Source organism: Salvelinus fontinalis, chromosome 16 (genome assembly GCF_029448725.1).
Source record: "Salvelinus fontinalis isolate EN_2023a chromosome 16, ASM2944872v1, whole genome shotgun sequence".
NCBI classification, from domain to species: domain Eukaryota; kingdom Metazoa; phylum Chordata; class Actinopteri; order Salmoniformes; family Salmonidae; genus Salvelinus; species Salvelinus fontinalis.
Window position 1 is genome coordinate 13,812,703 of NC_074680.1, and position 14,665 is coordinate 13,827,367.

Here is a 14,665-nt window from a genome sequence, read left to right on the forward strand (position 1 = left end):
ATAGAACTGTTTGGACATAATGACCATTGTTATGTTTGGAGGAAAAAGGGGGAAGCTTACAAGCCGAAGACAACCATCCCAACAGTGAAGCAGGGCGGTGGCAGCATCATGTTGTGGGGGTGCTTGGCTGCAGGAGGGACTGGTGAACTTCACAAAATAGATGGCATCATGAGGCAGGAAAATTATGTGGATATATTGAAGCAACATCTCAAGACATCAGTCAGGAAGTTAAAGCTTGGTCGCAAATGGGTCTTCCAAATGGACATTGACCCCAAGCATACTTACAAAGTTGTGGCAAAATGGCTTTAGGACAACAAAGTCAAGGTATTGGAGTGGCCATCACAAAGCCCTGACCTCAATCCTACAGAAAATTTGTTGTCAGAACTGAAAAAGTGTGTGCGAGCAAGGAGGCCTACAAACCTGACTCAGTTACACCAGCTCTGTCAGGAGGAATGGGCCAAAATTCACCCAACTTATTGTGGGAAGCTTGTGGAAGGCTACCCGAACCGTTTGACCCAAGTTAAACAATTTAAAGGCAATGCTACCAAATACTAATTGAGTGTATGTAAACTTCTGACCTACTGGGAATGTGATGAAAGAAATAAAAGCTGAAATAAATCATTATCTCTAATATTATTCTGACATTTCACATTCTTAATATAAAGTGGTGATCCTAACTGACTTAAGACAGGGATTTTTTAAATTAAATGTCAGGATTTGTGAAAAACTGAGTTTAAATGTATTTGGCTAAGGTGTATGTAATATTCCGACTTCAACTGTACATTTTTGCTTAATATCTTGGTCCATGTACACCAAACAGTCAAGAAACGACAGAAGATTACAAACAGATGTTTGCGACTCTCTCTAAATGCTGACTCTACCGTGCTACTCACCCTGTACGATGATGTGAGCGGTGGCGTGGATGGTGTCCACGTTGTTGGAGGCGAAGCAGGTGTACTGCCCTCCGTCTGTTTGCACCACGTTCTGGATGAACAGCCCCCCAGATGGGGTGATGTTGATACGGGCGTCGGTGGGCAAGGGCGTGCGGTCCCCCTTGGTCCAGGAGACCCGGGGCTGGGGCTGGCCTGTAGCGCTACACTCAAGGGTGATACTCTCCCCCACCAACACCTCTGTATTCTGGGGGTGGATCACAAAACTGGGTCGCGCTGGGGGAGGGAGGGAAGAAGCGACTTAGGATGATTGAGACAAAGTATCTAAGAGATAACATAGGTGGAAAGAACTCTATTCTTTCCTACATAAATCCAAGAGTTGTTCCCGACCACTTGGTCTGACCAGGAAGAACATGTGGCTCTACACATAACCACATCATCGGTCAGGTGTGGTGGAACAAATGAGAAGGAAGCACAGAGCACACTTACATAATACAGCCTTACATAATACACCCTCCCCCACTGCTACATGGGGCCCGCGGCTATAGGAAATATGTACACTGTCTGTACTCTCGTTTTAAAATCAAAGAAACAGGAAACAGTCAACAGCTGTTCTCAGAGCAGTTTGTAAGTTGAGTCGGCCCAGCAACCATCCGTCACCCGGACAATGACCCCTGGTCATCTGGAGACAGCCAGGCTAATCTCTCGGGGTGAAAGAGGTCGTCAGGGGAACAAATGAGGTTGTTGAGGGAAATGCTTTCCTCATGGAACGCAGCGTGATTTGTTCGCCCGGCAGCTTGGTGCGACCTCTAAATTATTTGACTTTTGACCTAAATGGCAACCACACTGTTCTCTACAATATGCACACAGAGCTATGGGGATTGCTCTTTCAACACCCGCTGTTTTAGCTCTCTCCATTGAAAAGAATGTTTTTTACCACACGCATGTTCTTTCACTGAAATGGACCCTGTTTGAATACAATGAGACTTTGTTGAAGCAAATATAATTGGATAAAGGAACGCTGTACAGTGTTGAGCTTGCAGGAAGTGACTGCTTCGGGGAAGAGACAAAGGAAGGATATTTAAATATCCCAACATGTTACATAATGTGGGAGATTGGTATTTGGTTTTTATTAGGATCCCCATTAACTCCTAGGGGTCCACACAAAACATGAAACATGACATAATGCGGAACATGAATAGACAAGAACAGCCATCTCTCCCCATCTTTACAACCATTGCATCTATATGTTTTGACCATGACAGTTCACAATCTAAGGTAACACTAAGTCATTTAGTCTCCTCAAGTTGTTCCACAGGCACACACCATTCATTACCAGATTCAGCTGAGATCTAGAACTTAGGGAATGATTTGTACCAAATAGAATGCTCTTAGTTTTAGAAATGTTAAGGACCAGTTTTTTACTGGCCAGTGGCCACCCATTCCAAAACAGACTGCAACTCTTTGTTAAGGGTTTCAATGACTTCATTAGCTGTGGTTGCTGATGCGTATATGGTTGAATCATCAGCATACATGGACACACATGCTTTGTTTAATGCCTGTGGCAGGTCATTGGTAAAAATAGAAAATATTCACTCACAGGGGGCTCCAAAGTATCTGAGTGTGACCTGGGAAGTCTTGACCTCTCCAGCCACGTTCTTGGCCATGCACTGGTAAACTCCCTGGTCCGTCTCCCGCGTGTCCTGGATCATCAGAGTACCGTCCTCCAGCAGGTTCAGACGAGAGTCGTCATGCATGTTCAGCGCATTACTGACAGGGAGAAAAATAACAATTCCAAATTCATGTGCGTACATTATGTTTTATTTAAAGAACTAAAATAGGGCGAATTACTGAACAAAAGTTGACCGACTGTTTCAACGTTGTTGCCCTCATTGGAGAGTGGGCCTTACTTGTTCCTGAGCCAGATGATCTGTGGTTTGGGGTTTCCCTCGGCCCTGCAGGTGAAGTACACCGTGTTCCCTGATGTCACGTCAACATCCTGGGGCTCTGACGTAATCCTGGGCACCTCTACACAGGAGAGAGGGAGAGGAGGATCAGAGGAGGATAAGAGGATGATGAGAGGAGGAAGAGAGGAGGGTGAGAGGAAGAGAAGATGAAGAGAGGAGGAAGAGAGGAGGATGAGAGGAGGAAGAGAGGAGGATGAGAGGAGGAAGAGAGGTGGATGAGAGGAGGAAGAGAGGAGGAAGAGAGGAAGAGAGGAGGACGAGAGGAGGAAGAGAGGAGGAAGAGAGGAGGACGAGAGGAGGACGAGAGGAGGACGAGAGGAGGAAGAGAGGAGGAAGAGAGGAGGAGACAGAGACAGGTTGAAGAGAACACAATAAAGCAACCAGACCAGCCACATAAACACAGGACCATTTCCTTTCAGAACAAGAGTCATGTCTCTGTTCTCTGCTGGTCTGATAGGACTAGGGCCAGAGTAATGGGCTGGAGGGAGGACACTGCTCTCCTCAGATTGTCCCTGCTGAGGGCCCTGTGATGTGGGAGCTTCTCTGTTTGGGACCAGGGATGGAAACAGGGGCATACGCCCACACACACACATCACCTCATGTGAGGGAATAGTTGAACTGCTCCACAAATAAGTCAGCCAGTGACCCTGTGTGTGTTAGGACATGGTGCTGGACTTCAGCCTGCTGCCTCCTCAGAGACGCTGTCCTCTCTGGCAGACTGGCACGTTTAGGTGCACATACCTCATTCCCTCCACACACACACACACAGGCGCACGCACACAAACACACACAAACCCCTTTGTTTACATGTGGCAGACACATTTATTAGAGAGCATAGAGTAGGCCCTCCAGTCCAACAGCTCTCTCCTAACGCACAAACCATGCACATGGGACAGGCCAAGACATAAATCTGTCTGCTCTGGGCCTTCCAGGTCTTCCACCACCAACCAGCCCAGCAGCCCAACCAGCAGCCGAAACCAGACCGATGGGATGCAGTAACCTCAGACTGTGTATAACCTCGATTCTCTCTCTCACCACCACCACCCCATTAGACCACATTGGCACAGGGCATTAATTACACTGTTTGCTTCCCTTAACTCCAAACATGGCAACCCAGCCCTGGCCCCTGCTCCTCCATAGGCCCAGGGCAGAGAAGGGACAGGGAAGTTAAGGAGGCTAGTGGGTAGCCAGGCCAGCAGGGAGGTGGCACTTCATCCACAGGCCCTGTTGTTTTGACAGCTGCTCAGCTCGCTACACATTGTTCCCTTGTTTATAGGGTGGAATGGAGGAAGAGCCGGGGGAGAAAAGGGGAGAGGAGCAGAGAGGAGAGAGAGGAGGGGATGGTAGAGGAGAAGTAGAGGAGGAGAGAGGACGGAAGGGAGAAGAGGGGTGAGGAGGGAGTGGAGGGGGGGGGGGGGGGGGGGGGGGGGGGGGGGGGGTTTGGTTCCACTATGTTAAAAACAGACATTCCTCACTGGTGCCTTTACTCGACAGACAGACAGACAGACAGACGGGGATTCACTAAGCAAGAAAAGTCAAAGGCATCAAATTAGCTGCAGAGGCTTGTGTAGTTTTTATAATGTTAACTGACAGCTGCTGCCTGCCTACCCCACAATGGCTGTTAGTGAGGAAAGAGAAGAGGGCATGATGAGGGTGGTAAAACCACTCTGATGTAACAGGAACAAACTGGCTTAAAAGTCAATTAGGGAGCGAAAGTACTGTATACAGTAGAGGCCGACCGATTAATCGGCATGGTTGATTAATTAGGGCCGATTTCAAGTTTTCATAACAATCGGTAATCGGCCTTTTTGGATAGCGATTATGGCCGATTACATTGCAATGCACGAGGAGACTGCGTGGCAGGCTGACTACCTGTTACGCGAGTGCAGCGTCAAAAGGACCTTGTGGCTGCAAGGAGCCAAGGTAAGTTGCAAGCTAGCATTAAACTTATCTTATAAAAAACAATCAATCTTCACATAATCACCAGTTAACTACACAGGGTTGATGATATTACTAGGTTAACTATATTGTCCTGTGTTGCATATAATCAATGCGGTGCCTGTAATTATCATCGAATCACAGCCTACTTCAACTTTGCCAAACGGGTGATGATTTAACAAAAGAACATTCGCGAAAAAAGCACATTCGTTGCACAAATGTTCCTAACCATAAACATCAATGCCTTTCTTAAAATCAATACACAGAAGTATATATTTTTAAACCTGCAAATTTAGTTAAAATAAACGCATGTTAGCAGGCAATATTAACTAGGGAAATTGTGTCACTTCTCTTGGTGTTCAGTGCAAGTAGAGTCAGGGTATATGCAACAGTTTGGGCCGCCTGGCTCATTGCGAACTGTGTTTCTTCCTAACAAAGACCGTAATTAATTTGACAGAATTTTACATAATGATGACATAACATCGAAGGTTGTGCAATGTAACAGTAATATTTAGACTTATGGATGCCACCCGTTCGACAAAATACGGAATGGTTCCGTATTTCACGGAAAGAATAAACTTTTTTTTTTTTTTCTCCTCGAAATGATAGTTTCCGGATTTGACCATATTAATGACCAAAGGCTCGTATTTCTGTGTTTATTTTATTAGAATTAAGCCCATGATTTGATAGAGCAGTCTGACTGAGTGGTGGTAGGTAGCAGCAGGCTCGTAAGCATTCATTCAAACAGCACTTTACTGCGTTTTCCAGCAGCTCTTAGCAATGCTTGAAGCACAGCGCTGTTTATGACTTCAAGCCTATCAACTCCCGAGATTAGGCTGGCAATACTAAAGTGCCTATAAGAACATCCAATAGTCAAAGGTATATGAAATACAAATGGTATAGAGAGAAATAGTCGACGAGTCATAATTCCAATAATAACAACCTAGAACGTCTTAACTGGGAATATTGAAGAACTGGGAATATTGAACCACAGGCTTTCATACGTTCTCATGTTCTGAGCAAGGAACTTAAACGTTAGCTTTTTACATGGCACATTTTTTACATGGCACATATTTTACATGGCACATTGCACTTTTACTTTCTTCTCCAACACTGTGTTTTTGCATCTAAACCACATTGAACATGTTTCATTATTTATTTGAGACTAAATAGATTTTATTTACGTATTATATTAAGTTAAAATCAAAGGGTTCATTGTTCATTCAGTATTGTTGTAATTGTCATTATTGCAAATATATACAAAAATCGGCGGATTAATCGGTATCGGCTTTTTTTGGTCCACCAATAATCGGTATCAGCGCTGAAAAATCATAATCAGTCGACCTCTAGTATACAGTAGGCCTACACATTTAATTGTTCTGCAAGACAAACATATATCTCCACTCCTTTCCTTTCCCAAAGGACTAGCGTAATGGAAATAACCAGACAGGCATTTCAACACGTTTAATCTGCCCTGCCTTGGCTGGTTTTATGGGGTTCCATTGGCGGCTTTCAAGCTTCTATTCTGCCAGCCTCACCCATCTATCCATCCCTCATACACATGCATCACTTTCTCAGTTCACTCACCCTTCCTTCTTTCCCCCACCCAACCCCAAAACAATCACAGCAGACAGGGACTTGGTCCCTCTATCCACCCCTTCCAATCCACACTCCACCCATCCATCCGCCACACACGCCCAGGACACAGAGGCCTGATGGGCTTAGCAGACGCTGGCTGCAGGAGGCAGGCTGCTAGGTTCTGGGGCTCAGAGCGGTGGCAGGGGCTCCTGTCTGACATGCTACCCAGCCCAGGACCACAGCTGCTGGGTTCATGGTGGAACAAAAGTTGGCTGACCAACCCCCCCCAGACAGACAGACTGCAGTGCAGACAGACAGACAGGGACCCACCTGGGGAAATCCCGTCACAGCTCAAGACCACTGTGGTTGGGTGCCAACAGCTAAAAAGACAGAAAAGGCTTTGTGTGGCTAGGAAAGCTGTGGTTTGTGTGGAGTGAATTGGGGTTTCAGTGAAGTGGACGGTATGCGAGAGAAGGTGTGTGTGATGTGTGTGTGTGTCCTCACCACAGTTGAGCTCCTCAGCGGTGAGTGTGGCCACAGATCGTCCCTGCAGTCGGCTGGGGTAGTCACAGGTGGCAGCAGCCTGGGCGTTGCCTGACTCTGCATACTGCTTCAACAGGTCAGCCAGCCACAGCAGCTCACAGTCACAGTTCAGAGTGTTGGAGTCCAGACGCCTGCACAGAGAGAGAGAGAGAGAGAGAGAGAGAGAGAGAGAGAGCTTTAATTTATTGCTTTAATTTATTGTTGTTCTGATTAATATTGTTGTTGTAGTTGTTGTTAATGGTAATCCCATGTCCACTACTACTGTTATTATTGCTGTTGGTCCCACCATTTATTTATATATAAATATTTTGTATATATATACATATATATTTGATTTTTATTTTTCGATATGTATACTTTGACAATGTAAGTAATAACGAACTTGCCATGTCAATAAAGTCAATTGAATTGAAATTGAAAATTGAAAATTGAGAGAGAGAGAGAGAGAGAGAGAGAGAGAGAGAGAGAGAGAGAGAGAGATTATTACAGTATCACTCACCATGGAGAACAAATAAAAGTCTGTTTACAGTAATGCTTCAATTATAGTTTTACAGAGTTATTATTTATGACCTGTTTGTCATATGCTGATTCCTGTGTATCCTGCGCCTGCAAGTCTTTAGATGTGTGTATATTCTACTCTTCCTCAGTATAACTCACCATCTCTTAAATACAGTGTATAGAGCCACAATATCACACATCAATACAGGACTATTAACTGTACATCATACAATACAGATCACACTGCTACCAGTCCTGTGTTGTTACAGCAGTATACGTAAACAGTATGAGTCTGTCTGTTTGTCTGGTGTCCGTTAGTGGGCTGAGACTGACTGGGCGGTAGTGTAAATCCTCTCTGGCGGCCTCCCAGTGTGGACCAACACTGGCCAAACACAGACACACACATGCACACACCCACACACGCCAGCCATGTCATACAGCTAGGCCGAGCTCCGACCAAACACTGGGACTCCCAAAAAGAATGGCCTTTTTGGGAGAACTCCTCTCCTGCTGCGGGTAACTGTCTGCAGCAGAGTCCAGACTGGCAGCCGGCTGACTTTCTTTTTATAATGTATTCTACCAGTAGGTCTCTTCAGGTTTCAGACAGATTTGTACATTCCAGGAGACAGTAATAATCTCATATAATCTGATCCCACTCTGAACATCCTCCAAATCTAAGTGCTGCAATAATCAGAGGGAAATGTTGCTTTTGAATCCAGTTCCTTCCCGGCCTGCCAGTTCTCCTGTCTGTCTACTGTAACTCTCAACCACAGAATACTGGCTCTGGTTCTAACACATCCTGGAAGTCAGTCTTGTTGAAAAGAGCGAGAAAACAATAGGGGAAGGCCAAACTCTGCTCCTAATTAACTGCCAGGTCTTTGTACACGGACAGACATGGCTCTGTCAGTACCATTTATCTCCATCACAGTCCTAGACCAGGGGTATTCAAATCTTACCCTGAGATGTCCGGAGTACTGCTGGTTTTCTGTTCTACCTAATAATCAATTGCACCCACCTGGTGTCCTGGATCCAAATCAGTCACTGATTAGAGGGAAGAATTTTAAAAAAGCAATGGAACTAGCATTGAGGTCCTTTAATTTGAGGGGTCTAGACAGAGTGGCGTACTGTTGAAATATGGCTCGTATTCTCCCCCCTGACCCCTCTGTGTAATGGGTGTCTAATGTTGGTGGATACACATTGTCAGACAATGCGTATCTACCACAGCTGCCCTGTCCATGCACGTTATCAGTGAACTTACAGCCTCTTCATGGACTGGAGATGGGAGAAGGTCCCCAGCACGAGATGGGTGATTCTGTTGTTGTGCAAAAACCTGCAGAGGCAAAGAGAGAGAGACAGACACAGATGTCATAGTTAATTATGAACTTCATGCTGCGTGGAATTTGTACATTTGAAACACTGTTTAGTAGGTTGACAGGGTTTGCCCTCTAAAGGGATTAAAGGAAAACTCCATCCAAAAACTCTTTTGGTATTTGTTTAATTAGTCTATTGTTGAAATAGTCCCAAATTGTTTTGTATGTCAGCAATCAAGTTTTCAAGATCCAAAGACAGAAATACAGACGGTATGATACATTTCGCATCATATGATACAAAATGCACCATATCGGCTGTATTTCTGTATTTTTTAAGTTATATACACTACCGTTCAAAAGTTTGGGGTCACTAAGACATGTCCTTGTTTTTGAAAGAAAACTATTTTTTCCCCCCATTAAAATAACATCAAATTGATCAGAAATACATTGTAGACATTGTTAATGTTGTAAATGACTATTGTAGCTGGAAACAGCAGATTTTTTATGGAATACCTACATAGGCGTACAGAGGCCCATTATCAGCAACAATCACTCCTGTGTTCCAATGGCACGCTGTGTTAGCTAATCCAAGTTTACCATTTTAAAAGGCTAATTGATCATTGGAAAACCCTTTTGCAATTATGTTAGCTGAAAACTGCTGTGCTGATTAAAGAAACAATTAAACTGGCCTTCTTTAAACTAGTTGAGTATCTGGAGCATCAGCATTTGTGGGTTCGATTACAGGCTCAAAATGGCCAGAAACAAATAACTTTCTTCTGAAACGCATCAGTCTATTCTTGTTCTAAGAAATGAAGGCTATTCCATGCGAGAAATTACCAAGAAACTGAAGATCTCGTACTAGTAATGTGTACTACTCCTAGTACCCGCAAAACACCAGTCTCAACGTCAACAGTAAAGAGCCGACTCCGGGATGCTGGCCTTCTAGGCAGAGTTGCAAAGAAAAAGCCATATCTCAGACTGGCCAAAAAAAAGGAAAGATTAAAATGGGCAAAAGAACAGTCACTGGACAGAGGAAGATTGGCAAAGTGTTATGGACAGACAAATCTAAGTTTGAGGTGTTCGGATCACAAAGAAGAACATTCGTGAGACGCAGAAAAAATGAAAAGATGCTGGAGGAATGCTTGACGCCATCTGTCAAGCATGGTGGAGGCAATGTGCTGGTCTGGGGGTGCTTTGGTGGTGGCAAAGTGGGAGATTTGTACAGGGTAAAATGGATCTTGAAGAAGGAAGGCTATCACTCCATTTTGCAACGCCATGCCATACCCTGTGGACGGCGCTTAATTGGAGCCAATTTCCTCCTACAACAGAACAATGACCCAAAGCACAGCTCCAAACTATGCAAGAACTATTTATGGAAGAAGCAGTCAACTGGTATTCTGTCTATAATGGAGTGGCCAGCACAGTCACCAGATCTCAACCCTATTGAGCTGTTGTGGGAGCAGCTTGACCGTATGGTACGTAAGAAGTGCCCAACAAGCCAATCCAACTTGTGGGAGGTGCTTCAGGAAGCAATATCTTCAGAATACCTAAACAAATTGATTAGAATGCCAAAAGTCTGCAAGGCTGTATTTTCTGCAAATGGAGGATTCTTTGACGAAAGCAAAGTTTGAAGGACACAATTATTATTTAAATAAAAAAATCATTTTTTATATCCTTGTCAATGTCTTGACTATATTTCCTATTCATTTTGCAAATAATTTCATGTATGTTTTCATGGAAAACAAGGACATTTCTAAGTGACCCCAAACTTTTGAATGGTAGTGTATCTTGAAAACTTAATTGCTGACATACAAAACATTTTTGGAAATATATCACCAATGTACTAATGAAACAAATACCAAAATATTTTACTTTATGTATGCATATTTCCAATAGAATATTACCTTTATTCCTATGTCACAGTGTAAACAAACACATAAAGTTAGTGACTCATGAGGAATGTGCATATATTCTATATGGATTACTTGATATTTCTACTTTGACATCCATTGAAGATATCGGTTACAGCATCAGTCCCTTTGATGTAGGCCTGCAGGCTAATGTTGGGAGCCATATTTAAATAATTTTGGAAGACTGCCATTTGACAATTTTATATAATTTTTTATCTGGGATAAGAAAAATTATCAGTTTCCCATTCATGACAAAGTTTCAAGCCTCCGTGACATGACCCCTTTCGTCAAAATCATCCAACGATCTTAAACAAAGTTTCTGGATTCCTTTATTGAAAACAGATTAAAGATGAATAAATACATCTCTAGAAATATTTTCCCCAAACGCCAACAAAACTTCACTTTTGTTAGCGACAGTGGCGACCCGTCATTTAGGGCAGGTGGGGCATTATTACGAGTCACATACCAGTTTGCAAACAATGTAAAAAATGTACAAAAAATATATATCATTGAGTTAATAAAGCTGCATACAAACATGGTCTCTTTTTGTTTTCTTGAGTAAGGCAGCTCCAAAATTCTGGTGTTTCAGCCTAGCTCAGTGCTTTCTGTGGTGGTGGGGCAAGCCAGCAGAAAATACGGAGCGTTGCGTCGTTATTGGCTCAGTGTTCTGTCATTCATGGGGAAACTATGTTACCAGTCCTTAGTAAGGGTTCTAAAATTATAGCCCTCTGGGTCCTGCCATATAGTTACCTTAGTAGTGCCCTTCCAAGAAGGCTTAAGGTCATTGACCACAGATGAAGTAAAATCACGTTATATGTACAGTAGCTTTGATTGGACTGATCATGTCAACATCTTACTTTCAAAATATTAGCTAGCAGTCATCCTCATGTATAAAAGTCGACAATCTCCTGGTAAATCCTTTTTAATCTTTGTCATATGATGAGAAATAATGAAGATAAACTATAGATGAAAACGCATCGGTGCTCATTGGCCATTGCACATAAACATTACACAACAAGTAGGAAATCGCAAATTCAACAATGAGTGGTTTGGAAGGTATTGGTGACAGTGGCTAACCGCAAGCATTGCAACTGGGAAGTCGGGAATAAACGAGTTCAGACTGGGAAAATACATTTAGAACGGTCATCCAACTCGGATTTGTAAATCTTCCCCTCGAAGGACCGCCGTGCCACCTTCCTGTTCAAGTGAGCACATCACAACAAGGTGAGTCCAAAAATGTCTTATATGCTGCTGCATAAATGATGTAATATGGCAGGGAGATATGTATACTGTAGCTAAGAAAGTAATACTAAGTGTATGTTGTGTAGTAAGCTGTTAGCAGCCCATGTGCCTCACCCTAATAATTTGGTCTATTTTCACCTCTTAATTTCACCTTACGTTACTGGTCTGGCTCGGTGGTGCACATGTAGCCTAAACCTGTTTTAGAGAAATGTCATCATTGAATATTGTAAGAGCTTTCATTGTCTGCTTATATGCCCCCTTTATTTATCCTACAGTTCTGACTTGGTGTACAGGGAAAATACGGTAAGAGCAGCCCATGTTCTGCATTCTGTCGCTGTACATTTCAAAAGTGCTGAATACATAGTTATATTGACTACGTCCGTCTTAGCTCGCTCATTAATGTCTTAATCGAAATCACGGAATGCCTATTATCCGCTCATCGTTCCCTTATGCCATAGTTTGTACATCTCAATTGTCAGTAGAAACCACATTTGTTTAAGCAAGTCAGCCATATCAGCTTTGTTTTAAAAAAAGGCAGTAAATGAGGCTGAATGAATTGTTTCGCTGCCAGACAAGGCTACGCTGATAGCCAGGTGTAGTTAGGATTCACTCCATTGTGCTGGAAAGAAAGCTCTGTTGTTGGGACAGCTTTATGTAGGCCCTAACAGTTTGTGGGCACCGCTTGTTGCCGTTATAGTGCAATTAATGTTTGGTTTAGTGTTGTGTTGTTTAGTGGCTTTGCTGAGTTTGCCCCACCAAGATTTACATGCTAAAATCGCTACTGGTTAGCGATCACCGTAACTCAAAAGAAACAACACAATTTTTTTTCTTCTTCTCTTTCAATCCACAGGAGATAGATAGAGCTTTCAGACTTCTCTTGGTCACAAACAAGTGAGACTGGACATTCAAACGTTCCAGAATAAATGCATCTGGGAATTTCTTCCCCTTTCCAGCTGTGTGCAGGCGGCTCCTTTTCTGGGGAGGGTTGGGAACGTGTGTGGCGGGATTCCAGGGGTAGCCCGTAAACACGGAGAGATGGACACTGAAGGAAGAATTCAGATCGGATCCAGCACTCCCACATCTGGTGTGAGAGCGTGAAAACAGCCGGCCGGTGAGCCATCCATCCATCTGCACGGTAGAAGGTACAGTCCAGTTACCGTGGGGTCTAAAGGTTCGGACATAGTTCACTGAGTCTACTGTTACTTCAATAAGAACGTTTTTTCATATTGGTCCCTTATTTCCCTGGTGAAATTCTCTCAGATCCCACCTATGTTAGGTGTCAGGAGAGTTGATATCTCTCCAGACAAAAGGCACAGGTGTTATCAGTGGACTCTTTGGCCCTGCAGGATAACTCTAGCTGACCTGGGCTCTTAGCTTCTGTCCTACATAGCACATAGAGATCTGATGAGTCAGTGAATAAGAAACACACACATAACCCTGAAGTTGTGGTTTTGGGCCATCTACGAATTCTTTTGAGTAGGGGCCTGATTTTTTCCTGACCACATGTCAGGAACCTGAGTTTGAAGTGTGTTGGAGGAGTGTTGGAGGAGCACCAGACTGGACAAACACAGCCAAACATACGATGGGCACATTTATCCCTGTGCAGTCTAGTCTGTCCTCATAGCATTTCTCTTGCTATTTACCCCAGACAGACAGGCAACCAGCTGTAAAAATGGCCCACAGACCTCAAGTGACTTGTTGAAGAGATTAGCTGTCCATTGTTACATGAAGGCACCCCAGAACATTGAAAGGTCATCTAAGGGTCGTGCTGCTTTGAAACCCCCCCCCCCCCCTGTAAGTTCAGCTTTCTGTTAAACACATTAGGGCCCTGTCGGTTGCGGACACCACATCCTATCCACAGTGCATCATGTAGGCCATTTCATGGGGTTTAAAGTCTATTTCCCAGAATGTTTACGTTGTAAAGTCTGGTATGCACTCGGTGCCCTCTGGAATAAGTTAGCTCAGGTAGAGACTTTGACAAGCATATGCATGCCACAACAAATCATTCAATTATGTCATTTGGAGAGTTATGTCCAATTGTTTGCTAAAGATGCATCGTCCCATCATTTAGACAAATGTGTAACTTTAAAGTAAGAATGTAACTTGCAATTGTACGATAGAGTGAAAGGTGAAAAGTGGAGATAGCGGACTTACAGGCGTTCAAGCTTTGGGAGTTGGGTGAAGGATTCTGGTTCCAAGGACTCAATGTTGTTGAAGTGCAGGTACCTGGAAAAATGCAGAGCATCGGCACAGCACAGTAACACCACATTAGGATGATCATTTAGACTCGATGGACATGTTTTCACAGTAGGCCACCGAAATGAAATAATTACATTTTAACTGGCAGTTTCAGTACATTCCAATAGGTTTCGTGATGCCTTCCAAGAACCCCTTAACCTGTCCATTACATAACCTGTTAAAATACAATCCTGTATTTTCAGGGATACTTCAAGTCATAATTCAGACGAGAAGGTATTTGCACTAGGCCTATATGTATCCCTACCAGACAGTTAATATTGAGCGTCTGTACATTCTATCACTATAGGCTAACCTTCTGATGGAATGGCCCATCTGCGGGTACAGACAGTTATTCAATGGAATGCAACTATGATTGATGCCAGAGCACCTTTGAGTTAAAAGAGACAAAACTCAGAACAAATGGTAATAAAGGCTAGGACAATGACATTTGCAAACCAATTACTCACTGTACAGTAACTGTTAGGTTCCGTAAACATGTTTGTTTATTAAACAGACAAGGCAACAGGCAAAGCAAGCAAAGGTTAAGCAAA

The 14,665-nt window shown here is 43.5% G+C and overlaps 1 protein-coding gene across 3 annotated transcripts in view; it reads right to left on the minus strand.

The window, feature by feature from the left end:
• Positions 1-14,665, minus strand: part of LOC129812675 (peroxidasin) — a 90,033-nt gene that overhangs the window by 23,791 nt on the left and 51,577 nt on the right. For all 3 annotated transcript variants that reach the window (XR_008753042.1, XM_055864438.1, XM_055864437.1), the window contains 6 exons: positions 14,031-14,102; positions 8,673-8,744; positions 6,878-7,047; positions 2,801-2,918; positions 2,491-2,660; positions 894-1,166 (listed from right to left, as the gene is read on the minus strand). Coding sequence is in view for 2 of the 3 variants with exons in the window: in XM_055864438.1 (XP_055720413.1) it covers positions 894-1,166; positions 2,491-2,660; positions 2,801-2,918; positions 6,878-7,047; positions 8,673-8,744; positions 14,031-14,102 (875 nt within the window). In the remaining variant the exon portion in view is untranslated. The remainder of the gene's footprint in view (positions 1-893; positions 1,167-2,490; positions 2,661-2,800; positions 2,919-6,877; positions 7,048-8,672; positions 8,745-14,030; positions 14,103-14,665) is intronic.